The sequence below is a fragment of a genome, assembly GCF_019968955.1.
Source record: "MAG: Porospora cf. gigantea A chromosome Unknown PgA_NODE_223_length_27831_cov_331.584, whole genome shotgun sequence".
Lineage (NCBI taxonomy): Eukaryota > Apicomplexa > Conoidasida > Eugregarinorida > Porosporidae > Porospora > Porospora cf. gigantea A.
In genome coordinates, this window is record NW_027151515.1 from 1 (window position 1) to 27,831 (window position 27,831).

A 27,831-nucleotide genomic window follows, 5' to 3' on the forward strand; every position below is an offset into this window, starting at 1 on the left:
ATGCTCTGATGGTGACATCTGGAAAGTGACGTGGAAAAACGCTATAATTTGCAAGCTTGTTTTAATATTCTAGAAATTTGGATGTCAGCACGGAGGACACGTGCCTTGGAGGGATACCCCTCCTACCCTCAACGAGCACGCATCGGCCCCGCCTCCTCCAAAGAAATCGTCAGGCAGAAGAAACAAGAACAGCCCCGTACACCAAGCACCACCGCGTCGGGAAGTCAGGAACTGGCCTCACCGGTGACTAAACCCCCCCCCTCCACTGCAGTATCGAGAGAAGGTGTTGCCTGCCGCAGGTATGTGCAGCAGGCCTCGGCGGAATTCACTCGCCCTCGACCGCGTATGCGTAAGAGCCGCCCTACTGAGCAGAGACGACTAACCCAGCGAGATCGGCTGGGGAAGGGCCGTGACGCAATTGTTTATGAACTCAGACTGGCTCAGGGGTCAGTCGTTTTGAAGATTCCGCGGCATATCATCCCTGACCTACCCGTTCCCTATGTAGACTACCTTGTCTACAAGCATCGCGATATCGACCAGACCGAAGCCCTTCGGTGGATGGAGCTGAACTTTGCTCATGAGTGCCGAACGCTTACCTCCCTCTGGGATGCGGTAGCAGACACGTGGCTTCCGCAGATTGGTTTTAAGGCTCATAGCTTGCTACCTGCGCGTCGGCTGCTACCTCGAGGCGTTAGCATCAGTGACAGTCTGAAGGAGGACAACTTCGACAGACCTCTGGTCATCAAGGCGTCTATCGACCCGCTAGAGGCTTTCCTAATGCCTCGGGCTGTGTGCGATGGGTTCAACGCCTTGGTGTCCCATTTCTCTGTCGACCTGTATCGATCCTTCGTTGAGGACGTGTTATTTCAAATGACGATCTTGGAGGAATGTGGCGTCGTTCATGGCGATCTGAAGCTCGCGAACATTCTCCTCGTGCGATACCAGGATAGCTACGTCTTCCTGCTTAGTGACTTCTGGGATGGGTTCACTACAGACTCTACAGGCCATGTCAAGGAGATCCATTCTGAACACCCCCTGAGCCGCCTTTTTACGTGGAAGTTCCAGAGCGAAAAGTTCGGGACGAGACTCTACAAGGACCCTTGCCTGTTGGAGCGACTTCGAGCGTGCTCGGGATGCTTTGGCCGCTTAGTGCTTCCGAATTGTGGCGCAGCTAACATGTGGAGTTTTGGAATTATTGCTCTCATAAAGATGCTTCCGCGAGACAAAGTAACCGGAGTCAAAGACAATATTAAGAACGATGTTCTGGCTAGCCGCACTATGCCTGCCCAGCAAGCAATCCGACTCATTCGAGATCTTTCAACACCGCATCTAGGTCGAAAGGGGGGCTGCCCTGCCTGGCTGGAGGTGCTACAAAGCGTGCTATTCACCAGCATTCTTACTGAAGACAGCTCCCGCATTACTGCGGCTGACGTGGGTTTTTGGTTTTACACACACTCAGTTGATTCGCCGGCTGGGTCTTGGGAGGCCGGCCCGCCGATCATTCAGTCACGATTTCCAGGAGTGCGAGGGCGTTGACTACTGCCGAACGTGCCCATATCTCGATCAGGCAACATGCTTGTCATGACCTGCGGCGTCGATGAATCTGTATTCGGTAGAAGGTTCCTTGTGCACAAAGCAGAATCAGGTAGCAGCATGTGGCTAGAAGGTAAAACAAAGCTCCTTCTTGGAACCCGTTCAAACTGGTCCGACGAATCAAACCTAGGGCGGCGACTGTTTCGCATTCAATGGCGTCACAGCCTTCACCCTGCGAGGACACAGGTATGCACATATCGACCGCCTTTACGTCTGAGGAAAATGCAGAGCATGGAACCATTCCTTTCTCACAACATCGCTCTAGCGTCTCCAACCGGAATACTGGGTATACCAGTGGCCACTGACCGGGGTCCGTGTTCAGGTTATATGGTTCCGGCGGGAGTTCTGTCGCGGTAGTCACCACGTCTTCAGTGGTGGAATCGGTCGATATGGTGCTCATGATATGCGTAATTCAGGCCTGAAAAGATATCAGAGAGGGAAGGGCTGTGGTGATGCTGCTCGGAAGTGGATTGACTTCTGTCGCGGTAGTCAACCCTGGAATCATCAGGGTGATTCCAGAAGGGCGACTTTCTTTTCGAGAAGCTCTAGCACTTTATTTTCGTACTCCAGAAACTCTTTCAGCGACGCCGGCCCTTGAAGCACCTTCAGCGTCGGAGGTGGTTTGACGATGACTGGTTCCTGCCTTAGCTTCCCTGCTGAACTGCGTGTAAGAATCTCTCGCTCCAAATCATCATCGAAGTCGTCTGGGTCGGTTCGGATCTCGTGGTTCCGGCGGCATCTCTTTTTATCTGCTTCCGTCCAAAAAGGGCTTATGTGCTTCTTCTCCTCTGCCGTGTACGTACGCTTTGTAGCCTTCTTAAGACGCGCAGCCTCTTCTCGACGGTCCAGAGCCTCAGCAGCAGCCCTTTTGGCTTTGTCCTGGCTGTAAATCCGGGCCTTCTGGTGCTCCTGAGCTCGTAACCGCCCTACGAATTCCTGTCGGTTGGACTCAACCAACAGAAATTCGTAGGAAAGAGTCAACAAGGCGAATTTCTGGGCAGCTCTCTCATCGTTCGGATTTTTGTCTGGATGCACATCTCTGAAACGTGCGTTAGAAACTATATCATGAGATGTACATATTACCGATGGTCATTTATCTTTGCTCACCGTGCTTTCCGTCGATATGCTTGTCTAATGTCCTTCTCCTCAGCATCAGGGCTCACCCCCAACAACTGAAATGGATTCCGGACTCCCTCTGGCAACTGCATTCAAATGCCGAATTCGGACTGTCATTCAGTCTCTCTGGTGTTTCTGATTGGATGGTCGGTGAACGAAGTTTAGACTCTTCTGAACCACCCATATCACCATCACTGTTTGATTTGGAGAGTGACTTACTGCTGGTAATCAAAGATTGGGGCAAGACACGGGTTCTCGTGTGCAGTCGCGCGTGTGAGCGACCGCATGTGGATACACGCACGATATAACATCAAAAATACCTGAATGCATCCAATAGTTCATCCTCCAAAGAAGCCAGCGTTCCGCAGATCTAGCTTCTCACTCCCACAGCGCCCTCCCAGACCTCCAGAATCTTCCATCGCTGTTGAGTTACCAGATGCGAAGGGCCTCGAGCTCTTCCGCACAGACGACAAAAGTAGCGAATCGTGGTCGCCATTGCAACGGTCGCTCTCGCTGGGGTGAGGCCACCGCCATATTCACACAGTGACGTGAACCCCGAATTTATACAATCAGAAACCCTAGTTTTGATGAAGTCCGCAAGCTTGGAAAGCATTGGACAGCCTTTCCTTCAGGAGTTGGATAGACTCATTGAGGTGGTGGTGGTCTCGGATGACACGTTAAGAACGGGGTGTACGAGTTTTCTCTTCGAACGTGGATTGACTTCTGCGATGATGCTACTCGGAAGTGCTCCAGCCTCCAAAGACGTAATGTGCCTGCAACCGGGGTGCGCTGTCGAAGCTATCTGGGGCGTGCACTTCACAGGCGGCTCCGTGATGGGGTTGGAGAGTCAGGCTGGCGCTGTCCGAAGAATGAGGATGCTCGACAGAGGGGTTCCCACACGTGAGCGAAAACGATATATATATATATACATATATATATTATAATTGTTTTGGTTCGTTTTAATGCGCAACAGCTGCTGGGTCGATTCCTGTGATTCCGACCTTCGGAATATTCGACCTGTGTGTGGGCTCCACCGACGTCATCAAGCCTGATCAGGTTTTCCGGGCACCGAGTGCGCCATTCACGTCTTTATTGACCGCGCCGTTGAATGCGGGCGTCGGCTGCGGGGCTACCGTTGGCAAGGCCGACGGATCATGCGGCTCCTCCGCTGGCGCGTCTTTTCAGTGGACGCAGAAGCTGGGCATGGCTGTGGGGTGGGTAGGAATATGTCATAGCTGTTATGTTGGCATCATCTAACTATGCTTGCAGCGCATACGTCGTCACCAATGCTTTCGGATCGGTCATCGCGGCTGATGGTTCCGTGCTGAAAGGTCCAGCGGAACCTGAAAAGGCTTTGGCGACTATGATTACTAGCCAAAAGCCGACCCTTTTGACGAACACCACGCTTGCATTCGTGGTTACCAACGTGAAGTGCGATTTTACCATTTTATTATGTAGTATAATATTTATTATATTATTTATATATTATTTATATATTATTTGTAAATTATCTCTCCAGACTCGACCGGTCTGGCCTCCTGCGAGTGCTGAAGGTGGCCTCCGCTGGCTTCGCCCGCGCGATTCGGCCTGTGTTCACCCCTGTGGACGGCGATGTGATGATTGCATCGACCACCGGTGAGATTTTTTTAAAATTTTAAATTTTTTAGTAACAGATTTTTTTAAGATTAGTAACAGATTTTTTTAAAATTTTATTCAGGCACTTTCGAGGTGGATGTGGCCGCACAGGTCTTGTACGAGAGCTTGCTTGGCGATATGGCCGCGGAGTGCGTGGCCGACGCCATTCGGCGCTGCTCAGGCGAAAATCTGTGACTTCGTGCATCAGACACATTAAACTCACAGACAACCAGCGATGCTTGATAAACTAGACATCAAGTCGTCCTGCAACAGACCCCACTCGCAGCTGGCTTCCCGCGGTGGGCTCCTGGACGTGTACGCCTTTAGAGGCCCGGCTCCTGCCAGTGGTGAGGGAGGCAGACACTGACGTGAGGACGAGCGTGTTTTAGCGAGTTGAGTGCTTGGAGACACGCGAACAGTGGGAGGGGCCATCAATTTTCTGCGGCCCTTCAGCTGTAACCGCAATGTCTCCACCTGGCGCCTCTCTTGGAGCAGACTAGCGCGTTCTTGTCGGAGGTCATTCAGCACTTCTTGACGGATGGTCTCTCGGATTGTGTCGATCTCCTTCACGGAGATGCGCGAGGGGGTCCATGAAGATACTCCATGGGGCTTCTGCACAGGGATTGGGATGGACTTCCGCCGTTTGCTTCTGTCACTCTTCTTTTTCTTTTTGGCGGAGTCCGCAGCCACCATCTGCTCTACGATCTGGGAGAACTCCAGATCAGCGTCCACGCTCTCGGAGCACCTAGATCGCTGCTTTCGCAGACGGGCGCCTGGGCTGTTCCTGGTGCTGGTAGTGGGGTAATCCTCTTGGGAGGGCATGTCCTTCATATCTTCGATGTTCCCATTCATGGTGCTCATGATTTCGCGCCTGGCCCGCACAGGCTGGTACACTTTAACCTTGCTGATTGGTCTAAACGTGTAGCGTCCTCGTCCGCCTACCCCTTCTCGCACGCTAGAGTCACTACTATAATATCCTCTCGTCACGACACTCACTCGGTGTCGCTGCTCCTTCTCTTGCTGTTTGGCCCGCATAGCCTGGGCGCGCCGCAGAAGATCTGAATCGCCGCTGTCTCGTGACCTGTGTCCCCTCCGTCGACGCCGTTGGTTTGGTTCAATCGAAAGCTCCAATTGAATCGGCATCTGCGACAGAATGAGGGGGCGTACGCATCACATGCAAGATGCACGCGATTACACCATGCGCACACAGCGCACACACATGTTCACCTACCTCAAGCCAAATTACACAAATTCAATGAACTTTCCGCGTCGCAATGAGGACTTACGTGCCCAGGAGGAGGCCGACCTTCATGGTCAAGACCTGACAGTGATTTGCCGGTTTGTTGACGGGTCGAAAGCATCATACAAGGTAAGACTTTTATGATGAGTCACGTAGGTTAAACATTCAACCGAGGTCGGCTATCTGAAGAACCTGATCGCACGAGATCGCCAGGTGGCTTTCATGACTTTCAACCTGCGCTTTAACGGGAAGGTAAGAATTTTTCCAGAGGTTTAATCGTGGTGTAGTATCCATTCTCTTCATTCCCCTCTAGGTGATGATAGACCCGATGTCATTGGTGGACCACGTTGGAGTATCAGGGCAGACAGAAATTGAAGTCGACGTGGTGTCTGGCTGCAAGTAAGCCCTCAACAAGATTAGCACTCACATGAATACAACATGCACATGATAACGCACACATTGTACACACACGCGACATGCGCACAGTTGAGCGTGCGCACACGGATTTCCCAATTTCTTATTGATGGGCACCTACGCTTCTAAAGTCGCGTACGCCCATCGCAGCTACGGCGGCAACAGCCGTGCAGAACGCGACCCCGAAGCGGAAGGTGGGTAGTATGCTGGCACTGAAAGCGCGTTAACGTATTTCAGTCCGACTACGTGACTACTTGTCCTTTAAGCATGAAATCACCGTTCCCCAAAACCCCGTGGTTCTGGACTGCCAGGATACCAACGTCAGAGTAGGCCGATTCTATTGACATTTCTGATTCTTTTCAGGACTGGAGATGGCTGGCCGCAATGAGTGAAGCTCGCATTCAGCAGAACTTCGTGACGCAGCAAACCAAGGTGTCAGACAGAGTGAGTCGTTAGTAGCATTGATACTTTTTATTTGACTCTTTCTTTTTTAAAGATTTTTTCCTTTCGTTTCTTAAAGCTTGTACAGATCGCTCAAGATCTGGGAATGTCCTTTGATGTGCAGAAATTCGCCTGCTTTGTTCCGCGCACTGTCCTGGAAGCTGTGGCGGAGAAACGTATTCGCCAGGGAGACGACTTCAGCATTGGCATTGACAAGTTCAGCGGGACGGTGGTATTCGTGGACGCTTCGGGGTTCACCGCGCTTACAGAGGCGCTGGATAAACACCCCAACGGCGCCGAAAAGCTCGGTGACTGTATTAACAACTTCTTCAGCCCCCTAATTCAGATAGTGAATTATTGGGGTGGGGACATCATCAAGTTCTCTGGCGATGCGGTCACGGTTATTTGGCCGTCAGACGATGCAGAGGATGGCGATGTTCGCAAATCGCATTTCTCGTCAGGGTAGGGGTTATACTCAATTATGGGAGATTCCCTTTAATTTGGAACGGAATGATTTGTTTCCAGAAAAAAATTCTCTGTATCCGCAACTAACTCCGTTCTGTATGCCCTTCAATGCTGCATTGATTTGCACACCAACCTCAACGACTATCCAACTCCTGTGGAGGTAGGTGAATTCTGCCGCAATTCCCAATCATCATATGCTCTAGGGTCGCTACTTTGACCTCCACATCGGCGTGGGGTTCGGCAAGGTGCAAATCCTGCAGGTAGGCGGTATTCTGGATCGTTGGGAGTACGTCGTTGCCGGGGACGCCATGGTGCAGATCTCAAAGGCAGAGCCTCTGGCCACGAATAAAGAGACAGTTGTATCACCTGAAGTCCTTGAGTTGGTGGGGAGCAAAATCCTCTGGGAGCCTCGAGAGCTGGAAGGACAGACATTTGGAAAGTTACTGGGGTTGGCGCCCAGGTTCATAGGGATTCCCTCCCCTCCACCTCTGGAAAAAATTCCAGTAAGAGATAGCTTTTTCTGAATGACCTACACTTCGTACTACTCATCACGTTCTTTCAGCTGAGCGATGACGACGTGGACCTTTTGAAGCGTTTCATTCCCCCTGCAGTCTTTAAGCGGTTGGCGTCTGGATACAATGTCTTTCTGAACGAGCTACGAGAGTAAGTTAATTTGTCCTCTTCCGTATCGTGCTTCATTTTCTTTCAGGATATCGGTCATCTTCCTCAATTTGAACACGGAGGTTACTGCCTCTGGAGGGCTCCATGAAGCCAATCAGCTGATGCAAATATGCCAAAAGTAAGGATCTATTCAGTTCATGCTGCTTTCCACGTAATCTAATACTTTGGGCAGAGCCGCCTACGTCTTCGAAGGCAGTGTCAATAAGTTCTTGGTGGACGACAAGGGGGTGCTTCTGTTGATCATGTTCGGTATTCCACCCGTACACCATGTGGATGACCCTATTCGGGCCATATTCTGCGCTCTGCGTGTGAAGGATGAGCTCGAGAAGAGGAACTCCTCCCCGAAGATCGGAGTGACGACAGGCAACGTCTGGGTTGGCACCGTAGGGTGCGAAATCCGAAAGGAGTATACGGCTATGGGCGATACGGTAAATCTAGCTGCGCGTCTGATGGCCAAGGCTGATTGGGGTGACATCATATGTGACGTGGACACGAAGCAGAAATCTGAGAAGGTCATGGAATACCGCGCTCTAGCTCCCGTGAAACTGAAAGGCAAAAGCGGGAGAATCGCCATCTTTTCCCCCACGGCCGCCGCGAGAGGTGGCAGGTTAGGGGGACTAAGACCAGAGCTGGAGCTCAGTGAGCGATTTATCTTTTATCGTTGCATCGTGTATTGTTCGAGGCTGGTTACGAGTTCCAGTGTCGTGGCCTTCGTGGAAGTATCGGAAGCGGGTTCGAAGACTCTTGGTGCCTCTTTACAGTCGGCGATCACCAGTTGTAGGTCTGGATTCGCCTCCCCTCGACCTCCCGAAGACCTCCACCCCTCTGCTGCCGTGGGAGTACGTAGAGCCCTGGTCACCCTGCCTACGAAGCCTCGTGGAGACCGGAGGCGTAATCTGCATCAAGGGACGTGAAGGCCAGGGCACTGCTGAGTTGGCTGACTATATCCGCCGAGTGACTGCGGACCGTCTTGAGAGGACCGTTTTTTACTGCGGGAACATGCCGGACTCCACGAATATAAACATAGGCAATGTCCCATTCCTTCCCTGGAGGAAGCTGCTTAACGAAATCCTGCAGCAGTGGCGGAAGATTCGCAGACGCCGCGAATGTCGGAGCAGAGTGCAAGCGGAAAGGGACGAGACTACCTTGGGAATGCTGAAAGAGTTGACTCATCCCATATTCCACTGGAGATTGTCTGAGATTCGAGACCTCATCGACAACTTGGTCCTTCCGGAGGACATTCCTCGCCCACTGGCCAAAGAACTCAATATTCACCAAACTGCACACAGAACGGTGCGGACGGGATCGCGTCCCTTGAAGTCTGAGGGCGGCCGATCATCCCATGACGCGTCCCAGGCAACCTCACAGGACGGAATGGACGCCTTCATCACTTCGTCAGTCGCGCCACTGCAAGGACTGGGCCTACGCGTGAGCTTCGCTAGTTTATTTTCTATTATTTTTATGTTGTTTAATATTTAATCTTTTCTGTTTGAGTTTGTGTGAAACCAGTTGCAGTCCCGCACGAAACGAACCGCTATCAACGCGAATGCTGAAGCGGACTGGGCTGAGGTTCGAGAGAAGCGTACCGAACATTTTCAGCCCGCAGCTGAGTTCATCAAGGAGATGGGTTCACGCAAAAGCAAAGAAGCTGATTTCGACCCCGATTTCCTACAGAGTTCTACATCATTCGCGCCTATAGTCGCCTCGGTGGTCAACGGTGAGCAACTCCTCTGTTTTTAAATAACATGGTCCAGGCTACTCCCTGCATGAACCGACAGTCGTCATTCTTCACGTTCGTCAAGGCACCTGCCTCTTCGCCTCGATGGAAATTGAAAGTTGGGAAGTCGCGCGCATGATCGGTCAAGTGGCTATGCAGCGCCGAAAACGGAAGATGGAGCATGATATGCACCAAATTAAGGAGTGGCGACGACTTCACAGTAGAAAGTGTGACTGGTGCAAGGGGCTTCGCGAGCCATACAAGGACCTCACAGGACGTACTGTAGTCCCTCGACATACACGAAACTGCCGACCTAGACCTACTGGATCCTTTCCACCGCTGTTATTCGTCCTGGTCTCCTCTGAGACGTTCGATACTGTGAAGGACCAGTACCGGATAATTGAATGGTCCCGCCAGTGCGGCGGGTACATTCCTATTTCGAACCTCAGTGCTCTGGCCACGGCCAGTTACGCGGCTCACATCCTTCAAGTACCGAGGTCAGCACTGCCTGGAGAGCTAGTGGAGTTTGTACATCGCGTTTCCAGTGGAGTGCCGGAGTATATAAAGTTGACTCTGGACAAGCTCACGGCCTATCACGCAATAACCGCTGACAGTCGTACCCTGGCTGGGGTAGGGCATCGGGTTCTCGACTCGAGTTTTGCACCGAAAACCACCTTCCATCTTACAGGCACAGCTGACTTCCCGTTGGATGCCAGGACTAGCGATGAGGACACGTAAGCGCTCTGTTGGGTTATGTTCGCATGTGTTCCAGTGAATGGTGTTCTGACGAGACGTTATCGGATGACTCGTTCGCCCGACCAATGCAGTCAGCAGATGAATGGCAAGACGTGACATCTGCGCCGACTGAGAGGGTATTGCGTGAGGATCCTTTCGATCGTGCATGGTTCCCTCCTGGTCGCGGAGGGTCGCAGGAGTCGCCTCGGAATGCGTCTTATGACACACCATTGTCAGATCTATTGGGAACATTGGAACTTGATGGGGCATCAACGATCTACGACAGCCTGCCAGTCGGCCATGACAGCTTGACTGTCCGCAAAACCAAAACCAAGGGTGTCGGTTTCAACCAGAGGATAATTCACGTGCATCACTGGCAACAGAACAGCATTCGCTCCATCATTCCTGTGGATGTGGCGAGTAACCTCCTGCAGATGCCCAACGGAGTGGTGGTGGCCCGTACAGGGCTTGTGAACGCGACCGACCGTGGAGTCTTCATTCGTTTTTACAATGAGTGCATCAGGCCCTTCAATCAGAAGCAGGTCACCACAAAGCCGGCAAGTCCTCGACATCTGGATATGGGAACCAAGCTGCTGTCTGAGAAGCAGCAGGAGATGACTCTGCACGCGAGAGCCTACGCCCATCCCTGGCTGATCCCCGTGAAGAACTTGTCCTGGTTGCGGCAGCCGCAGGAAGAGATTGGCGAGGTTGCCGATCCCCGATTCCAACAGGAGTGAGGTCTTTCTAGTAGTCAGATCACTAATCTTATTCTCAGCGGTACCCTTCTGCTTGAGCGCCCCGACGCTCAGTTTCCTCCAGAGCTACCCATAGACAAGTTCATATTCATAAGGGATCGCCGCATACTATACGGCAAGAAAGTCATGGACAATCTTCAGTGGGTTGCATCCAGAAGAATCACGCAGTACGATCAACTTCAACGTCTTTGAAAAGCTGTCACCTGCTCAGCGTTACGAGGCGGTGGCACGCGCTATAGGGGTGGTTGGCCCTCCCCAAACGTCCCTGAAAGGAATTCGAGACGCGCGAAAACCAAGGACACTGCCCACAATCATGGATGAGATCGACTTTGACGCATTCGTGCCCCCAGGGCCTCGTGAGTAAATATTTATGTAAATAAATATTTATATAAATATCTAATATTTATGTAAATATTCTTTTTTAATATTTAATGCAACAAAGCATTGCGTTTAGTTGCGGGACTTGAAACTCACGCATTCCTAGAGGAATACGATGCCGCCTCAAAATATCCCTTCGACACTGAAGACGCAAAACGTCGGGCCCGATGGAGTGCCGGCCGAAAAAAATCTCGACGCCGCGTCTGGAGCGGCGGAAACGACCTCCAAAAAGTCGTGAAGGTGGAAGTAGCGAAGGAGCTGAAACGAATTCCATTCGTCAAAGGTGGGTTCGGGTTCGGGTTTGCCCGGTGGTTTATTCGTTTCTGACGTATTTCAGAGTTGAAGGCTGCGGCACTCGACTTGATGGAACTTCTTCAGCCTGATGAACAGTTGGCTGCAAAGGTCGCTAGCGTTTTCCCAGTCCCTTTTACGTACTACGAAATCCAAGCGCTGTTTCCACGCCTGCTGACGGCCTCGAGGTTCAATGCAATGCTGGCAAACCTCATGTCGAAGTCCATGCTGCAGCCTTGTGAGACGCCAGAGATGCCACAGTCGCTATTGGATGACTTCGAAAGACTAGAGTCTGAAGAACGCGAAGTCCTGCAAATCAACCATGTGAAAGAGATTCGCTACTGGTTGCACACGCGTGCCGGAGATCACCGTGACGGGCTCGAGATTAACGAGCGAGAGTCGGTGGATAGGGCTGGTCTACGGAGTCTACTCGAGTTCAGCCAGCAGCTGTCATCGCCAGCGACTGGAGACGAACAGGGCTGGCCTCTCCTCCGAGACATGATTAGGCCTGATGGGCAAGTTGCAGCACCGACCTCTAGCCGGCTAGAATCTCGAGAGGAGGAGACGAGAAAACAAGAGCCGACAGTAAAAATTGTCCCTGGCGATGAAGGCCAGACTCGGGCGCGCCGCGATAGCACTCGGTTACCTAACGGCATTCGTTTGCCAGCTAGCCGTGCCATTTGGACACGGAAAGCGCCGCGACCGGAAGATCCAGAGCACCTGAGGTGGGCACTCGACAGCGAGGGCTTCGTCATCTTCTACCGCTTCTCCAGTATAGCCTTTCAGCATGTAAGGCCGCTATCATACCTCTGTAATTTTGATTTTTTTACTATTTTATTTATTTATTGCAGTTCGTGTGCGAACTTCTCCTTTCTGATGAGCGGCGATTTCTCTCGCATATTGCAAAGAAAGTGCTCGCCCTCCGCAGGACTCACTCCCCCTTTTTCATGATGAAGCAAATCATCGCTCGACAGAGCCTGATGGACGCCCACAAGGAAGCCACAGATGTTCCGATGGTTGTGGATGCGCACACAGAGATGATCCAAAAAGTTGCACCTAGAAGGGGTGAGCTAACATGTTTATTTTGTTTCTTCATTTTGCATGGCCTTATTTTTAATTTATTCACAGTAATGCACGAGCCTCTGGAAGAAGCTGGGCACAACCCTCGGCGAGCTCTCGATCTCCCCAAATCTCTTACTTCGGTGCATCCGTGAGCCCTCGACAGGATACTTGTATGATAAATGCCGTGTGTGACAGAATAACTCTAGCGAATGCAACCCGTAGATTGGAAGCAGGTGGCACTCGATGCTGACCGCGAACGAGGCTTAGAGTCTGCGGAAGCTGAGATGCAGCGAACTGGTGATCTCCACCTCTACATCTCCAAGCTCAAGCAAGAGGTGCAGGCCCAGAGGACCGAGCTAGGTGGACTCTTGGGTGACGAGCCACGCAGCGAAACGTCGGACGTTGTTGAATGAGCAGAAATCGGTTCTGGAGAGTTGTATACCGCTGGTGGAAGCCCGTCGCCTGGCATTCAAGTCGCTGATGAAGGGGACGGCTCTTGAGCGCCTTTCCAACATGGTATCCGACAATCGCCGGTAAATAAGTAAATAAACAATCGAATCTAATGATTTTTATTTATGTTTTCTTTGTAACTGTTTGGCAGGCACACAGCCATGAAAAGGAGTGCATTGACAGCAGTGAAAGACTTCGTTTACGGTGCGACTTCCCGTGTCAGCACTCAACGGCTTACGGATTCCCAACTTCGTATCATGCGCGAGGAACAATTGGTGCTCTTTGCAGAAAACGCCCGACTTCTCCACGCGGTAGACGAGCTGACCTCCAGGCTTGATAGAGGGCAGATGGAGGTTGCGGATTCTATTCTCTACAGGGACGAGAAGGGGTCAAGCCAGCTAAAACGACCAATCAGACAGAAATGTAGGCGGGCTTAATCCTAAGTGTTGTTTTTCCGTTGGATTATATTTATTATCATTAATAATTTAATTGTTTTCTTCGATCATTACTTCCTTTCAGTGTCCTGGATGAGTCTGGCTGCCACACGTTTAGTGGCAGCTGCTTCCAATCTGATAGTGTCTCAGAAGAGGCGTCATCTGCGCGATTTATGCCGGCGGTGTGCACTGCTGGCCGCGCCTCCGAACACGCTAGGCCTCGCCAGAGCTTTCGGTAGGTACGCTCGTCAGTGTGGGCGCATCGGAGCCATGAAGGCACTCTGCAGACTGTCGTGCTTACCTAGACCTTACAGAACGATTCACCAGGCGCCTTCACGTGTGAATTACACCACCCTAACACAACAAGCGTACGCATCGAAGCCGATGGGCTACCTGCGCCTACCCAGCGTACAGCAAGCATACGTGCCAGTGGCGATGCCGCCTCCCCAGTTCCCAACGGCGGATATCGTGAATCGTGAAAATGATCTGTAATCGGCAACGCATTGGTATCGGTACCATGAAAGGTCCGTCCAACCCCTCACTCTATGGCCCGGAATTGCAAGCGTTCATCGCCACGAAGTTCGACCCGTTACTGAGCATCGTCGGAGAGTTGAATGATAAGCTTTCCGAGCTCGAGCGCGAAGTTCGTCGGCTTAAGGCTCCCCGAGAACAATTGCCCATCCCTTTAGAAGTTACGGAGGCTGAACCAGTGAAGGTAGAGTCCGTGACGTCCAAGCCCTGGATATTTTCAGTGGTTCCCGGAACTCCTATTTCTAGCCTCCAGGCGCTGCTGCACTACAATCCAGACAACACGATTGAGCTGAACGTGAATGAGTTTCGCCGTGAAGAGGATCTCTGGTCTGCGATGCTCGAGGAGTTACCTGCGCAGTTCCCTCGTGAGCGCTATTCGGGCGTGATCGGCGAGCTACGGAGTGCAGCCCGTAAAGCCCTTCTGACTATTTGCCGGTCCGAAATGCTGGTGGTCCTTAGGAACGTTCCAGGTAAGCCTGCTGCGGCCGTTCACCCCGCCAAAATCACTATCGTGGCGATTTTGTGTGCGTCCATTGATGAAGCCTGGAAGGTAGGCATTAATTTTTTTCACCGACAGCGCGTGGAACAGAGAGGTGACGTAGGCCGAATTGCAGTGGTGCTGGAAGGCACTGGCATAGGTAAACGGCTTCGCGCGGGAGCGAATGCCTTCCCTGTGGAGCCATTGAACGGGCCCACTGCCTGATTCGCGGACTACTGCAGTCCAGCAATGAAATGCCTTTCATTGAAAAATCTGGAGAAAATAAAATAATCGAAAACCAGAAAAAAAAATATGGTGAATAACGAAACTAACCTAGAAATGCTGTCCTGATCCAAGTCCACTCGCATAGTCAGTAGCTGCCTGAAGTCTTCCCGAGACAGACGCCAGTCACGCGAAGCGCTTAGCGAGTCAGATAGCGTCTCGACGGAGTCCACAGTCAGGATCTCACCGATATCCAGCAAGCGGCGGAACTGGAAAGTGTCAGCGGCAACGGGAAGGAAGGCTTACGATTTGTCTAGCCTGGGCGTTGGAGATGCCCGTAAAAGCGGCCGAGAGCGCACGCACATCCGTATCCCATTGAACGCCGCCTAGGAACGTGAATTTGCGATCCCTAGCTGAGAACGAGAAGGTTTCGATTTGTGCCGTGAGTCGGCCGAGCAGAGATTCCACAATGGCACTCAGTGCTGCTGGTAGGAACGCGCTCGTTAACCGACTGGTGAGAGGATCCCAGCATCCTTACGTGAATAGATCTCGATTAGCCTCAACGAAATGGTCCACCCAACCAGATCGGCCTGCCACAGACAAGTCCGTGCTGAAGTTCTCCACCTGCAGAGGTGACAGAAGCTGGTTGTAGAACGGCATCAGTGTCTCTACGAGAACTCCCGCGCCGACGGTTTCCGCGGATGAGAGGTCGGCACAGACGGCTGAAAGATGGCTGATGCTGTTCGTCAGCAATTCGCTCTCATCGAAGTTTGACGAAACTCGGCGTGATAGCTCCTGCACGCATGTCTGGAAAATGGATAAACCGCGAACATACCTAACCGCACCTTCGAGTAGCATATGTTGTTAAGCGCATGCGGAAGCGAGTCACATGCTCGGCTTCCATTCAAAGGCTTCTCGGGGGCTGCGTCTTGCCGGCGCGAGGTCTCAAACCAGGTTGCAAACGCAGGCTGGGCATTTTGCACATGGGTAGCCATTGTAGCCAGTACCTCCGTCGCCAGAACATTCGCGATGTTGTTTACTGTGGCGCAGACGGAGTGGACGTCGTTTCCGGCCAGAGAGCGCATCAGGAGTCGGCCGGCAACGTAGAAGACGTCGTCCACGAAGGACGACACCCGTTGAACGTCGGTCCGGTCTTCAACCTCGGCCAGCTGCACAAGGTGAGGACAAAAAAAATTAGTTGAGCATAAAATGAGAAATGAATAAAATAATTAATCGGACAGGTCTATATCTACCTTTATGGAAAGACGGAGAATCTCCAGGTCGACTCCCACCGCGAAGGCCCTCAACCCCTGAATCGACCTGCAGGACTCTGGTTCGGCAAGGAGTCCATGGTCTTTGGAGTAATTTGGCGCGATTTCGTAGACATCGCCTTTGGCTAGAATATCGCGGCCTAGACCTTGAGTGTACTTCTCGAACTGCGCGATTCGGCGGGAGATGTGGGATATCTTCTCAACGAGGGCTGAGAGGAGTCAACAATTAACTGCAAAAGGCGCTTACCGTCGTACTTGCCCACTGAGGCATCCGTCACGATCACCGTCTTCAGTAGTTTCGTGTGGGCCTGCTCGAAACAAGTAAGCAAGCGAGACGCTTGGAGATCGGCCTCTTCCTGCACTGCCCTGAGAATCGCCATGCTCTGCTCGGTCGTGCATGTCAATCCTATGGTACTGAGGAAGTCCTGGAACCCATCTGCAACGGCTCCGAAGACGTGGACCAAGGCTTCTGGAAAGTCATCGTCTGAGGTGAGGAGTTTCGACCGCGCCTGGCTTCCCGCCAGTGATATCTGATGCCGAAGACAGCTGGCATAGCGCAGAGTAGCTTCCTCCTCCACTCCCAACGTGGATGCAAGCTGCATCCAGCTTTTGACTGCGTCGATGCTTTTTTCGTCGCCGGACATAAGTGCAGAGACAGCAGCATCAAACCCCTGATCGACAACTGCCTGCACTCGCCCTCGGAGCCCGCGCAGCTCAGTAGACAGCTGGGAGATCTCGATGTTGTTCTGGGTGCTTAGGGAGTTTTCCAACTCAACTCCCTCTCGGAACAGGGCAACAGATTCCTCCAACTGTCACGTGGTGAATAAATAATGTCAAGAGGCTGGCCAAAATTACTATCCTCACCAATAGCAGGGGGTAACCCTCCGCCTCACAGCGAATCTGCAGGCGACTCGCTGCCTGAACGAGCCGTCTCAAGCGAAGATTCGCCCGAACTAGAACCAGCACACTGTCCAGCCGCTGGGAGAGCGAGTCCAACCGCTCTACGTCTTGAAGAACCGGAGCAGTTTTGGATGTGACCTGAAATACGAATCAACATGGCAAGTTGTGTAATACTAAAACAAAAGAAATAATATTGTTAGGGAGTTACAATAAATAATAATTCGTGCTGAATATTTGTTCACTTTTTCAATCGAGGACTCCAGCGCCCCACAGTCTGTAGTGAGCGCTTCTACAGCCTCCCTCAAGTAGCTGTGCGAAGAATGTACCAGTGTTCGCCTAATGTCAGCCACGGTGGTGAACGTCTGGGGGCCCAAGCAGCCCGACAATTCTAGGATTTCACGTTCAACCGCGGCTATGCGACCGTTTAGGTCAGAAAGCTCCGATGAGACCGAAAGCATCTGGAAAACCAATTAAAAATTATTCATTGAGGAAGGTGCGCTGCTCAGATGAGAGCGACACCGCCACCGCCGCCTGTTCCGTGCTGCGGGAGCGCAGTCCAGAGACACAGCGCGCACTCACCTCTGAAGAACCCAAAAAGCAGATTTAATGGACTTCACGATCAAGTCGTTTCAGGAGATTATCCCCTCTGCGGAGTCCAACCTCCCAGCCGGAGTGAAGCTCTGCTCTGGCAGTCTGTTCCTGTCACTCTCTCTGCACTCGGCGAGACCGGCGGGTCTGAACTCCATCGTGGTTATTGACACCCGGTTTCCGTCATCGTCGCCTCCTGCACTCTTGAACGCTCGCCGGCTATGGCCTGACGGAACTACTCGCATCGGATCTTCAGAACGAAAGCGGATTCGCACTTTGTTGAAAAACGTAATTATTTATTATTTATTCTTTATCTGGATCTTTTAAAAGATTTATTTCCTGTTGTTGCCATCTGTTTCCTAATAAACCTCAGATGTGCGACTTACGCACTGTTCTGTTATTCGGAACTTCCTCCTGCCCGCAGTCCAAGTCTAGAGACCGCTTCCTTCACCTGGCGATAGACTTGGTGGTCGGCAGCGGTGCCCGAGTCAAGGAGATGTTGGTGCTCGCAGGGGGGATTAAGCCGTATGTGGACCACTACCAGGGCTGGGCGTTGGATGGGAACGCCGTGTGCAACCTACCAGTCACGGAAATCGTGGCTAGCGTCAGGAATTCTGAGTACTGATTATCTTCCGCCATTATTTTTTTTCTTTCATAATATTTTGCAGTTTCTATCGTCCAGGCATATATGTGTCTTGCACTGTCCCCGCAGATCTCGTGAACCTTCAGGCGCTGGCTCAGTTCCGCGACATTCGTTCTATTATTAATATTGGCCCCCGCTCTGATGAACCTCTCGCCGGTGTCGTCAAGAAGTACAACCACGTACCTTGCGTACCCGGTTCTATAATGTCAGCGGTGAGCCTTGGAGAAGTGGCCGATCAACTAAGCCGTGATTTGGCAAAGCAGAGGTCGGTACTCATAACCGGGCCACTAGCTCCATTCGCGGTTGTTTGGTTCCTTGTCGAAGCCGGCGCTGCTGAGACATCTCAAGCGGTGCGTCATGTGCACCGGAAACTGCCTAGTTTCCAGCCAACCACCGAGCAGAGTATAGTAAGGATATAAGTGCGATTCATTCACTCCGTCTCCAGCTGCTTGGTTACCTAGAGAAATCGAGGCTGAATCCCTCTCACCGCGCAGAAATCGACGCTTTCGTGCAGTCGAACGTGCGTTTTATTTGATTCATTTATTCATTTCGTTTATTTTTTATTATCGAGATTTATCTATCCCCAGAATGGTACCTACATCAACGAACCTTTATCATGGGAAGACCACATCTTGCGGATGCAAGAGGAGACTCAGGATGAGTTCGCTACTGTCGCCAGCACCCTCCACAAGCTCTTCTCAAACATTGTGAACACCCCGACCGATCAGCGATACCGTCGACTGCGACAGAGCAACAAGCGAATCGCTGCTCTGATTCAATGGAGGACGGTGCGGGAGTATCTCCTGCAGTGTGGATGGCAACCACAGCCAGATGAGCTGGTCTTTGTTGGCACAGACCTGCAAAGCCTACGAGATGGCATCCTGCGTTTCAGCGCGTCAGTTTACGTTTAAGTCAACTCCACGAGCATCAAACTGAGTCAAACACCGAGCACCAATCTTTGTAACCTGGCACGCGACGATCCCTCCTCGTCAAGGACAGCTTGAACTGCTGTCACCAATTCGGTTCTGTTCACTACCACATCGTTTCTGGTGTTGGACTCCTTGCCATAGTACATTCTCCTCAGCTTTACGGTACCATTGTCGATCTCGTCCTGCCCGACGACGACTACCAGCGGTACCGCATCCGCCTGCGCTTTTGCCAGCTGCTTTACGAGCTTGGCCTTGGAGCTAAATGCAAACTCCGCGCCGATTCCGCCGCTTCTGAGTTCTTGAGCAATTCTCATTCTGTGGGGAAGTAGCTCCTCCCCAATGGAGCAGACGAACACATCTGTTTGGGTCTGCCTGATGAGGGTATTTGTCGCAACCTTCTCATACGGAGACACCGAGAACGCAGCCTCCAGAATACGGAAAATACGTTCGAGGCCTAAGGACACACCAATCGCTGGAATGTCCGTCGAAGAGAACATTCCAATCAGTTTATCGTACCTGCCCCCAGCACCGATCGAGCCGACCCCACCGTCCACCAAAATGGCCTCGTAGATGAGACCTGTGTAGTAGTCAAGCCCACGAGCCAATGACAGATCGAGGACAAAGTCCGCATCGTTTATCAGCAGGTTTAGCGCTTGTAGGTCTGCCACTGCAAGCCGCACGCTTTCACTGCCCATCAGCAGCTCGTCGCCCTCGATGGTTGCTAGCATCTCACCCAGACTGCCGCGCATGCAGCAGTACGGCCGCAGGCGATCAGCGACGTCAGGGTCGAGGTTTTTCTTCTCCACCATCTCCTCTCTCACGACGTCCCACGTTTCCTTATCAAGCTTGTCAATTGCGCTGCTTATTGCTCGCACACTGTGTAAAGGAACGCCGCAAACCTCGAGCATGCCGTCGAGAAGCTTTCTGTGGTTGAGCTTCACCTCGAAAGGACCTATGTGCGGACGGAAGGTTGTCAGCAGCTCGTGAAACACCTGAAAAAAAATTGAAAACGCCCAGTAGAATGCCACCCACCGAGAGCACCTCGGCGTCGGCGACCATTGAGTCGTGCTTTCCGGCTATGTCGAAGTCGCACTGGTAGAACTCCCGATATCGACCCCGCGCCATCTGGGGTTCGTCTCTCCTATAGACCTTGCCTATGTGGAAGCGCTTGATGTTTTCCACCTTATTCACCGCGCAGTAGCGAGCGAAGGGGACAGTTAAGTCATACCTAAGAGCTAACTGCTCCCCTCCTTGGTCCTTCAGGGAAAATATCAGCTTCTGATCCTCGCCGTACTTTCCCAGCAACGTGTCAGTCAGCTCGAAGACAGGAGTGTCAATCTCGACAGCACCGTATTTCTGGAAGACGGAGCGAACCGCATCTAGCACTGAGCCTCTGAGATCTGCAACTTTGTCAGAGACATTATGGAAGAGTTCCTACTCATTCTGGCTGGACCAAAGTCTTGAGTGCCCTTTGGGATCTTAGGTAGACGTCCCGTCAAGTTCAGTGGCGTTACGGCCAACTCAACTTGATAGGTGTCCAGGTTGGAGAGGTCCTCCAGCGTACTGAGTAGCTTCCTCGCAGGCGCGCCCAGCGGCGCCGCTGGGGACACGTTTTTCTTGCCTCTGGCAACTTTTTCACAAGCGGCGCTGACAAGTATGATACGAGTAGAGTATGGCGGAGCTTACCAGTATGCTGCGGCATCCTGGTCAGCCAACACTACACGAGCCGTCCTGATTTCTCCGAGTGTTACCTCAAGAAGGTGAAGCACGGCGGTTAACAGGTGGTTGCCATCGCAAGTAGTCAAGAAATCCTTGTCGACGTCTTTGCATGGGTTGAGGGTGTCCGGCGCTTCAGGCAGGGGGTTGGACGGCACCGGACGACATGTAGCGTGAGCACACCGGTTTAGCAGGCGGGTACAGCGTTCCGCCGTGCAGTCCGCAGCTGAGGACAAGGCCACCTTGACAGAGGTCATCGTAGTGTCTAGCAGCCTTGACGCCGGCATCGGAAGAGGATTCCGTTTGTCGGGTTTTAAGCATTGCTTCTTGTATACCGATAGACATGCTCTCTCGAGGGACTCCACCAAGGGCACCATGCATGCCACCGCCTGCAGGTGGTGGGCCCATGTGGAGACATCCGTCTTCGGTGTCTTTGACCCTTCCACGATGAACTTGACCCTTCCAATGGACTGTTTCAGTGGCGAAAACTGCTCGGCAGGATCTTCTTGGAGAGCTGTTCCCGGCGCGTCTAATGCCAGCATTGACAAGGAGACCGCGGCTACCTGCAAAGCCTCAAGCTGACGGATGTGATGCAGGCTCAGCAGGGCTTGAGCCCCAGTAAAGGGAGATCCTGACGTCAAAACGCACAGCTCATCTTGGCTGAAGAGGTCAGTCTGCAGAGAGCAGAGGAGGGCTCTGCAGGCCTGATCGTCACTCATTCCTAGACAAACGCCGTGCGAAGGCGTCGGATTGCTGGCCAGCTCGGCCAACGATTCGAGAATAACAGGCCGAACGCAGGCTTTTGCGTCCATGAGAGAGGCAAGTCGAAGCGCGACTAGCAGACGAAACAGCGCAGGCGGAACCTCTGAGAGAAAAATTCAGAAAAGGAAACAGAGGCTAGTGCACTTACCATCGCCTCCGACTGCATCCCGCTTGACAGGTAGATCGTAGGTGCTTTTGACGAATTTCGCATGAGCAGCCCCTAGGCTAGCCAGGTGGTTAGTCTCCAGTACCAACGGCCCGTCTGAGGTTGCGAAGGCCACAAAAGCCTCGCTCTTCACGTCGAATGACCCTAGGGTGAGCATCTAAAATGTTGAATAAGCGTTCACTTCTGGCTAAGACACCCATTGGGAGGTTGTTTGAAAGGGTATGGATAAAATAAAAGTGTATATTAAATCAATGGGCCGTTTTTTTTTCTATGCTGTACTCGCACTGGTAGGTGCGCAGTTCCTCATCGTATGGGACGAGTCTTGTCTCGGCTTAGGTATACCCACTCCATCGAATATCGATCACGACATTCGTAACCGGGTGTGGAGGGAGATGGTTCACGAGAAGAGGCTCTCAGAGTTAGCTATCGTCCTACAAAACCTTGGACGGTCAAACGAGGGGATTGAGTCGCTGGAACACGTCCTGATAGACATTCTTCCTGCTGACCTCACAGATATCGCTACCGTTCTTGAAGAGCATGACTGCGTGCAGGTTGAGGTGGACGCCAACGTACTTGACACCTCCAATGAGGAAATAGTTGTGGGTCCTCCCCCAACACCCACACTTGGTAACACGCCCTCCAACTGGCTTAAGCAGTCCGGAGGCTTTAACGACCCCTGGGCGCGTTACCAATGGTACTACGGTAGCACTGTGGAGGGGTCATCGACTCCAGTCGGTATGGACTGGGTTGACGCCTGGAAGCGCCATGCATCTCCGCAGCCCGTAACGATTGCTCTGCTCGGGAGTGAATGTCCCATGGAGAATGAGGAGTTAAATTGGGACAGGACCCGTATATGTCCGAAGGGAGACCCTTGTGTCAATTGGAACTTCGTTTCTAGCTCTGCAGATGCGGGATCTCGCGACTCCCATGGAACAGGAATCGGCTCGCTGATGGCCTCCAAGACGGACAACTCTTTAGGAATCGTGGGTTCATGTGAGTATTGTCAACTGTTCTGCGGTCGGGTTGCGGACGTGACTGGAACTGTGAGACCCTCAGCTATCGTCCGAGCGATAAACTGGATTGCGAGCAGCGGTATCAAGATCAGCCTGCATAACTATTCCCACACCACATATTCTGCCGCAGCCAGTCAGGCTTTCGAACGAAGCAGGGGGTTCGACCATATCCACGTTGCTGCGGCCGGAGACGATTCAATGCCGCTAGGCCAGCACGCGTACTTGTATCCGGCGTTTTATAGTAGTCCCAACATACTCACTGTTGGCGCTTCCAACCGGCAAGGTAAGGTAGCCGGTTTTAGCAATTGGGGTCGGCACGTTGACGTCTTCGCCCCTGGAGAGGACGTTATTGGCGTGTGGGACATCAACGCGCAGAAGCTGATCGGTGCCACAGGCAGCGCGCTGTCGGCGGCGTTAGTCGCTGCGGCTCTCGGCCATACCCTCACTTACTACCCCAATCACTACCACGGCGACACGCTGCTGGCCGTGGCGCTCCTCGCCGCTCCCTATGGAGAAATCAGACAAGTCGATGGCCGTTCGGGAATTCTCGACGTCAAACGTCTGCTGGATATTGTGGACCGAGATTCAGAGCCGGGATCTACTCCGAAGCCCGACTCGGCCGTCGCGAGCAGTCTTTTCGCCCTTACCGTGACCACCGTCATACTGCTGTTGTAACTAGGTTGTATCTAGGTCCAGCCAGCATTGTTTATTATGCCCCTCCACTCGTAATATTGAAAGCATGCAGGTATTCGGTTGTGTGTGTGCGGTGCAGTGCGCACCATAATTCGAATGAACCGGTATCTGAGTTTGGTAACAGCTGTAGGCGTGGCGTGTCTGAGTCTGGTGCCACTAGCCAACGTGGACCCGGTGTACCAGATTCTGTTGACGCTTGGGGCGGCTTCTGATCTGCCTTACAATGATAGGATGAACTTGTTCAAGAGTTCCTTGGGTCTGGGGTTCACGACAATGAGTCTGGCAGGCATTCCGATCAGTATCTTGGTTACTCGCACAGGTTGCAAGGTCAGTGCTGTGTTTGCTCATATCCTGCAGCTGCTTGCTCTGTTTCTTGTGTTCTTTGTCAGCTCAGGTCCCGCCATCTCAGCGGGAGCTGTCCTCTGCGGAATTGCGTTCCAGCTGCAGACGAACAGCCACCTTGGCGTCGCGGCGCTGTTCCCAAACGCGAGTGCAATTGTCATTACGTTGTACGGCATGGCCGGCGACGTATCTAACTATGTGCCAATGTCGGTGTTGGCCCTGATGAAGCAGCTGGAGCCCCAAACAGTCGTCTACGGCTGGATGGGCATGGTTGCTGGACTCGCTGTGATCGACGCTGTGGTCGTACCTGTGGGAGACTACTCCAAAGACCAAGCCACGGACGAGGAACTTGAGTCCCTTCTCAGTGCCGACAAGGAGAAGGAGGTCAAGGCCACAGGCCCTGCCCTTTGGAGCCTCCCTGCTGGAGCCCAGATTGTCAGCCTTCCGTTTATATCGCTTACCATCTACTTCATTAGCACCTTCCTCAAGAACAAAAAGTTTTTCGCAGCCAACGTTCGCGATCTGCTTGTGGCTAGATTCCCCACTGGAGATGGCCTTCCCTACCTGGACGATCCCTTCACGTACTTGAACTTCTTCAATTTGGCCAACGTCTTCGCGTTCATCCCTGCTATATTTGTGGGGATCTTCGCGCAGGCACAGGGTGCTGTAGCGCTGATCGTGCTGCACGCGATTTCGGGAACTCTGATGACGCTACTCCCTCTGTTCCCTATGATACAGCTGCAGCTGGCCGGAGTCCTGGCCTACAGTATCACCTGCTTTAACTTTAGCTTGGTCAACGTCTTCATTGCTGAAGTGTTCGGTTTTGCCAACATTCAGGTCCTGCAGGGTATAGTTTGCACCCTTTGTGGCTTTTTTAGTCTGGGCTACGACCTCGGTTGGAGTTGGGTATTCGCTACCTTCTTTAACAACGACTACACCACAGTGCTGCAGTTCATGACCCTAGTGGGTGTTGGAAGCATCCTTATGGGTCTCGCGATGTCCTTGGTCGTCCCTAAGCTGCCTGAGTCCGAAGTTCCGCTGCCCATCAACACCTCCGCTGTTATGCTGACAGATGAAGCCGCTGAAGCCTTGAGACGAGATTCCTTGGCGCGGTTGGCTGACCATGCGGCTCAAACCAAGAGGGGATCTTCGCTTGTTTGAAAATGTGTTTGACGTGAGAACCAAAGCTGTACAATGGTATCAAATGGGAAATTCCCACAATCGACATGGGGTACTCGGATGGGTGGTCTGACGATGGCTACGATTACGACGACTACGACGACTACGATGACGACGATTACGACGACTCTGGTGGTCGCACATACTCCGTCCCCCTTCCCAAACTGAAGAGCAAGGCTAAACCAAATGCCGAACCTAAATCCCAGCCCAAAGCCAAAACTACTGACCTTCCTCGAAGAAACAGTGGACCTAAGAAGGCTGATCTGATCAAGCTTTGTCCGCTAGAACCCACTGCAGAGCTAAAGCAGGTGATGGACTCACAGACCGCTAGCACTTGTGTGGCGGTGTGTGGCCATGTCGATGCTGGGAAAAGCACGCTGATGGGTCATTTTTTTTTAAAGTTGGGCGAGGCTAAAGTGGTGCAGCGGCTGGAGAAAGCCGCGACGGCTAAGGAGAATGGCTCCTTTCAATTTGCATGGGTTTTTGACGAGGGTGATGACGAGAGGGCCAGAGGAGTCACCATTGACATGTGTATCAAGCGCTTCCAAAGCACCAGTCGTCACTTCGTGGTCGTGGACACTCCAGGCCATAGGGACTTCGTGCCTACGATGGTATCGGGTGCGATGATCGCCGACGCAGCAATCGTTGTCGTCGATGGAAGCGACTTCGAAACGGGCTTTGACAAGGGAGGTCAAACAAAAGAACATCTACAGCTGCTTCGAGCTCTCAGCATTCTGAATCTTGTCATTGTGATCAACAAAATGGATTCTCTGACCACTCCTTATTCACAGGAGACCTTCGAGAGCATTCGCGACCGCATGACTTCCTACTTAGGTTCCTTAAAGTTCAACATGGAGAAGGTGCAGTTCGTGCCGGCATCTGCTTATTACGGTCAGAATTTTTTCCCAAAGGATCTACCTGCAGCACTGAGTGAGTGGTACTCTGGTCCAACGCTAGTTGAGGCGCTGGAGCAGTTGCCTGTCACTCGGTATGGAGGGGATCCCTTTTCTGCTGTGGTAGTTGACCGAGTCAACTGCACCAACGAAGCGCGCCTTACGTTGAAGGTTATGTCTGGTTGGATCCGGACGGGCACCTCGGTGCTGGTGCAGCCCGCGAACATCGTCGCTACGCTAAAGCACATTACACCGGACCTGTCGGACCCTTCTTCCCGCTGCACAGTCATGCAACGCGGAGATATCGTTGATGATGCCGTTTTGGGAGGCATTGACCCAACACTGGTGGGCCCTGGCTCCGTGGTCTGTCACCCGGTGCACCCGCTGGACAACCTAGGGACGCTACTTCTACATGTCGTGGTCTTCGGTGGGGTTGTGCCCTTGATTCCAGGCCAGTGGTTCTCTGGTTACTTTCATACCGCAGCGGTCAATGTCAAGATCACAAAGCTCGTCTGCCTCTATGACGGCCGGTCCAAGGTGGATACGCCCAAACTATTAAGTGCTGGCCAGTCCGGCATCATCAGAGTGCACGTTGACGGTAGTTCGGTACCTGTAAAATGTCGAGGCGCTGAGGACAAGCACACATCAACGTCACTCTCGCGAAGCGTCTTGAGGCGGAACGGCATCAGCGTCTGCGCGGGGATTGTTGTGGACGAGAGCTTCATCAACGCGAAGCTGTGACGCCTATGCTAAGAGTGTAGCAAATTAATGAATGGTGCGCAACCTCCATGCATATCTTAGGGTGCAGGTGCAAATGAGTGGCGAAAGGAAACAGTCGGATCAGGAACCCAGCCCTGGGGACGTCAGCGGCACAGCTTTCGGTTCTGTGCAACATGGTTGGCAGGTTCGATGGGTAGACAACGGCACCCAGCAAGCAAAGGTATTCGAGACCCAGGAGTATGGAGGCCACGGAAGTGCGAAGGAGGCAGCGCGTTTCTTTTTGCGCCATCGATTAAAGCATCAAAATGAACATTAATTATTAAAATGCTGCATCTACAGGCCAATGGCCTCAAGGCGCTCTTCGATAAGGTTAACCCTGTCTTCCAGTCCGCCGCAACATGCTTTACTGGCGGTGGTTGAAGAGCTGACGGTCGGTTCTTCTGTTGTGGTTGAAGAGCTGACGGTCGGTTCTTTTGTTGTGGTAGTGCTGGTTGAAGAGCTGACGGTCGGTTCTTCTGTTGTGGTACTGGTTGAAGAGCTGACGGTCGGTTCTTCTGTTGTGGTAGTGCTGGTTGAAGAGCTGACGGTCGGTTCTTCTGTTGTGGTAGTGGTCGGAGACCCAAGCGCATCCTCCTCCACAGCAGCCCTGAATGTCGTAGGTTGCTCCGTTGTGTGCAGGCATTCAGCGACGGCATAGTGATTCAGAACTCCCCCGAAGCCTCCAGAGTTCACAGCATTGGTGCAACACTCGATCTCATCAACGGCGCAATTGTAGTTCACAGTGGCGATCGGCTCCCCATCGGCGTAGCAGACCCAGAGACCATCAGTTAACTCCCAAACACCGCCCACCTCTTCACAGGATCCGCATTTGCTTTCGAAGTTGATTACGCACGGCTTATTGTCCTTTGGAGTGACGGTCGTTATCGATTCCACCGTAGGCCACTGATCAGGGAAGTACTTCTCACAGAGTTCGCTTTTCAGGAACTCCAGTTGTTGCTTGATCACGACTTCGAGATGCTCAGGGTCTGTCATTTTCGCCACAACGTAGTTCAACTCAGGGAACTTGCTGAATTCTCGAACGTAGTATTCGACGACGCAATCCGTCTCTGTCCTCGCCTCTTTGCAGTACCCCAGCCACTGGTACCATGCCAGAGCACCAGTGTTCGTATCCTCCGGAATAAGCACTATAGGGTGGACATTGTGAGCCCGCATCTGCTCCACAACCTGCGCCACTGAGGGATATTCCATACCAGTACAATCCAGGTTCGACGTAACGCCGCCAGAGTGGAATTTCAGCTTAGGGAAAGAGACGGGACCACAATAGTCAATAACCTTCTGAGCGAGCAGTGACTGGTCAGGTGGAACAGTACCTGCACGA

The 27,831-nt window shown here is 52.4% G+C and overlaps 16 protein-coding genes across 30 annotated transcripts; 11 read left to right on the top strand and 5 right to left on the bottom strand.

Moving 5' to 3' along the window:
• Positions 1-81: 81 nt before the first annotated feature.
• On the top strand, positions 82-1,536 carry KVP18_003845 (uncharacterized protein; the record flags this gene model as incomplete). The annotated part of the gene is made up of 1 exon (XM_067955929.1): positions 82-1,536. The coding sequence occupies one exon, from the start codon at positions 82-84 to the stop codon at positions 1,534-1,536; it is 1,455 nt and encodes a 484-aa protein (XP_067811394.1).
• Positions 1,537-2,097: 561 nt separating this feature from the next.
• KVP18_003837 (uncharacterized protein) lies at positions 2,098-2,686 on the bottom strand (the record flags this gene model as incomplete). The annotated part of the gene is made up of 2 exons (XM_067955917.1): positions 2,098-2,651; positions 2,677-2,686. The coding sequence occupies 2 exons, from the start codon at positions 2,684-2,686 to the stop codon at positions 2,098-2,100; spliced, it is 564 nt and encodes a 187-aa protein (XP_067811383.1).
• Positions 2,687-3,949: 1,263 nt separating this feature from the next.
• Positions 3,950-4,539, top strand: KVP18_003849 (uncharacterized protein; the record flags this gene model as incomplete). Its single annotated transcript, XM_067955934.1, has 3 exons — positions 3,950-4,140; positions 4,229-4,322; positions 4,438-4,539. 3 exons carry the CDS (start codon positions 3,950-3,952, stop codon positions 4,537-4,539), a joined length of 387 nt encoding a protein of 128 aa, XP_067811399.1.
• Positions 4,540-4,563: 24 nt separating this feature from the next.
• On the bottom strand, positions 4,564-5,487 carry KVP18_003846 (uncharacterized protein; the record flags this gene model as incomplete). 2 transcript variants are annotated; one of them, XM_067955930.1, is made up of 1 exon in its annotated part: positions 4,564-5,487. In XM_067955930.1, the coding sequence occupies one exon, from the start codon at positions 5,485-5,487 to the stop codon at positions 4,564-4,566; it is 924 nt and encodes a 307-aa protein (XP_067811395.1). The 2 variants fall into 2 exon arrangements, with proteins under 2 accessions (XP_067811395.1, XP_067811396.1); XM_067955931.1 differs by having other exon boundaries at positions 4,564-5,379.
• A 76-nt stretch (positions 5,488-5,563) lies between these two features.
• On the top strand, positions 5,564-5,987 carry KVP18_003847 (uncharacterized protein; the record flags this gene model as incomplete). Its single annotated transcript, XM_067955932.1, has 3 exons — positions 5,564-5,713; positions 5,759-5,836; positions 5,898-5,987. The coding sequence occupies 3 exons, from the start codon at positions 5,564-5,566 to the stop codon at positions 5,985-5,987; spliced, it is 318 nt and encodes a 105-aa protein (XP_067811397.1).
• A 120-nt stretch (positions 5,988-6,107) lies between these two features.
• KVP18_003834 (uncharacterized protein) lies at positions 6,108-12,675 on the top strand (the record flags this gene model as incomplete). Of its 7 annotated transcripts, XM_067955905.1 has the most annotated exons (19): positions 6,108-6,192; positions 6,236-6,324; positions 6,362-6,442; positions 6,528-6,901; positions 6,965-7,064; positions 7,108-7,407; positions 7,467-7,567; positions 7,614-7,703; positions 7,758-8,332; positions 8,361-9,013; positions 9,095-9,302; positions 9,340-10,036; positions 10,075-10,770; positions 10,813-10,932; positions 10,961-11,148; positions 11,247-11,453; positions 11,508-12,250; positions 12,313-12,526; positions 12,590-12,675. In XM_067955905.1, the coding sequence occupies 19 exons, from the start codon at positions 6,108-6,110 to the stop codon at positions 12,673-12,675; spliced, it is 5,607 nt and encodes a 1,868-aa protein (XP_067811371.1). The 7 variants fall into 7 exon arrangements, with proteins under 7 accessions (XP_067811371.1, XP_067811372.1, XP_067811376.1 ...); XM_067955906.1 differs by lacking the exons at positions 6,528-6,901; positions 6,965-7,064; positions 7,108-7,407; ... (11 more) ...; positions 12,313-12,526; positions 12,590-12,675 and having other exon boundaries at positions 6,362-6,454; XM_067955910.1 differs by lacking the exons at positions 6,108-6,192; positions 6,236-6,324; positions 6,362-6,442; ... (11 more) ...; positions 12,313-12,526; positions 12,590-12,675 and having other exon boundaries at positions 6,546-6,901; positions 7,108-7,428.
• Positions 12,676-12,732: 57 nt separating this feature from the next.
• On the top strand, positions 12,733-13,060 carry KVP18_003840 (uncharacterized protein; the record flags this gene model as incomplete). Of its 2 annotated transcripts, XM_067955922.1 has the most annotated exons (2): positions 12,733-12,883; positions 12,912-13,060. In XM_067955922.1, 2 exons carry the CDS (start codon positions 12,733-12,735, stop codon positions 13,058-13,060), a joined length of 300 nt encoding a protein of 99 aa, XP_067811388.1. The 2 variants fall into 2 exon arrangements, with proteins under 2 accessions (XP_067811388.1, XP_067811389.1); XM_067955923.1 differs by having other exon boundaries at positions 12,733-12,936.
• Positions 13,061-13,230: 170 nt separating this feature from the next.
• KVP18_003836 (uncharacterized protein) lies at positions 13,231-14,641 on the top strand (the record flags this gene model as incomplete). Of its 3 annotated transcripts, XM_067955916.1 has the most annotated exons (2): positions 13,231-13,396; positions 13,493-13,899. In XM_067955916.1, the coding sequence occupies 2 exons, from the start codon at positions 13,231-13,233 to the stop codon at positions 13,897-13,899; spliced, it is 573 nt and encodes a 190-aa protein (XP_067811382.1). The 3 variants fall into 3 exon arrangements, with proteins under 3 accessions (XP_067811382.1, XP_067811380.1, XP_067811381.1); XM_067955914.1 differs by lacking the exon at positions 13,231-13,396 and having other exon boundaries at positions 13,889-14,641; XM_067955915.1 differs by lacking the exons at positions 13,231-13,396; positions 13,493-13,899 and adding an exon at positions 13,925-14,641.
• An 8-nt stretch (positions 14,642-14,649) lies between these two features.
• KVP18_003835 (uncharacterized protein) lies at positions 14,650-17,267 on the bottom strand (the record flags this gene model as incomplete). 3 transcript variants are annotated; one of them, XM_067955912.1, is made up of 8 exons in its annotated part: positions 14,650-14,907; positions 14,945-15,149; positions 15,177-15,445; positions 15,484-15,807; positions 15,892-16,118; positions 16,157-16,718; positions 16,774-16,947; positions 17,052-17,267. In XM_067955912.1, the coding sequence occupies 8 exons, from the start codon at positions 17,265-17,267 to the stop codon at positions 14,650-14,652; spliced, it is 2,235 nt and encodes a 744-aa protein (XP_067811378.1). The 3 variants fall into 3 exon arrangements, with proteins under 3 accessions (XP_067811378.1, XP_067811379.1, XP_067811377.1); XM_067955913.1 differs by lacking the exons at positions 14,650-14,907; positions 14,945-15,149; positions 16,774-16,947; positions 17,052-17,267 and having other exon boundaries at positions 15,173-15,445; positions 16,157-16,511; XM_067955911.1 differs by lacking the exons at positions 14,650-14,907; positions 14,945-15,149; positions 15,177-15,445; positions 15,484-15,807; positions 15,892-16,118 and having other exon boundaries at positions 16,681-16,947.
• A 148-nt stretch (positions 17,268-17,415) lies between these two features.
• KVP18_003841 (uncharacterized protein) lies at positions 17,416-18,164 on the top strand (the record flags this gene model as incomplete). Its single annotated transcript, XM_067955924.1, has 3 exons — positions 17,416-17,685; positions 17,771-18,001; positions 18,066-18,164. The coding sequence occupies 3 exons, from the start codon at positions 17,416-17,418 to the stop codon at positions 18,162-18,164; spliced, it is 600 nt and encodes a 199-aa protein (XP_067811390.1).
• A 79-nt stretch (positions 18,165-18,243) lies between these two features.
• Positions 18,244-18,951, top strand: KVP18_003838 (uncharacterized protein; the record flags this gene model as incomplete). Its single annotated transcript, XM_067955918.1, has 3 exons — positions 18,244-18,447; positions 18,486-18,560; positions 18,628-18,951. 3 exons carry the CDS (start codon positions 18,244-18,246, stop codon positions 18,949-18,951), a joined length of 603 nt encoding a protein of 200 aa, XP_067811384.1.
• Positions 18,952-18,977: 26 nt separating this feature from the next.
• On the bottom strand, positions 18,978-21,770 carry KVP18_003839 (uncharacterized protein; the record flags this gene model as incomplete). Of its 3 annotated transcripts, XM_067955919.1 has the most annotated exons (5): positions 18,978-19,961; positions 20,002-20,369; positions 20,408-20,616; positions 20,656-21,550; positions 21,596-21,770. In XM_067955919.1, 5 exons carry the CDS (start codon positions 21,768-21,770, stop codon positions 18,978-18,980), a joined length of 2,631 nt encoding a protein of 876 aa, XP_067811385.1. The 3 variants fall into 3 exon arrangements, with proteins under 3 accessions (XP_067811385.1, XP_067811386.1, XP_067811387.1); XM_067955920.1 differs by lacking the exons at positions 20,656-21,550; positions 21,596-21,770 and having other exon boundaries at positions 20,408-20,411; XM_067955921.1 differs by lacking the exons at positions 18,978-19,961; positions 20,002-20,369; positions 20,408-20,616 and having other exon boundaries at positions 20,652-21,550.
• A 94-nt stretch (positions 21,771-21,864) lies between these two features.
• On the top strand, positions 21,865-23,301 carry KVP18_003842 (uncharacterized protein; the record flags this gene model as incomplete). The annotated part of the gene is made up of 1 exon (XM_067955925.1): positions 21,865-23,301. One exon carries the CDS (start codon positions 21,865-21,867, stop codon positions 23,299-23,301), a length of 1,437 nt encoding a protein of 478 aa, XP_067811391.1.
• Positions 23,302-23,415: 114 nt separating this feature from the next.
• KVP18_003844 (uncharacterized protein) lies at positions 23,416-24,822 on the top strand (the record flags this gene model as incomplete). Its single annotated transcript, XM_067955928.1, has 1 exon — positions 23,416-24,822. The coding sequence occupies one exon, from the start codon at positions 23,416-23,418 to the stop codon at positions 24,820-24,822; it is 1,407 nt and encodes a 468-aa protein (XP_067811393.1).
• A 65-nt stretch (positions 24,823-24,887) lies between these two features.
• KVP18_003848 (uncharacterized protein) lies at positions 24,888-26,474 on the top strand (the record flags this gene model as incomplete). The annotated part of the gene is made up of 1 exon (XM_067955933.1): positions 24,888-26,474. The coding sequence occupies one exon, from the start codon at positions 24,888-24,890 to the stop codon at positions 26,472-26,474; it is 1,587 nt and encodes a 528-aa protein (XP_067811398.1).
• A 312-nt stretch (positions 26,475-26,786) lies between these two features.
• KVP18_003843 (uncharacterized protein) lies at positions 26,787-27,701 on the bottom strand (the record flags this gene model as incomplete). The annotated part of the gene is made up of 1 exon (XM_067955927.1): positions 26,787-27,701. The coding sequence occupies one exon, from the start codon at positions 27,699-27,701 to the stop codon at positions 26,787-26,789; it is 915 nt and encodes a 304-aa protein (XP_067811392.1).
• Positions 27,702-27,831: the final 130 nt, after the last annotated feature.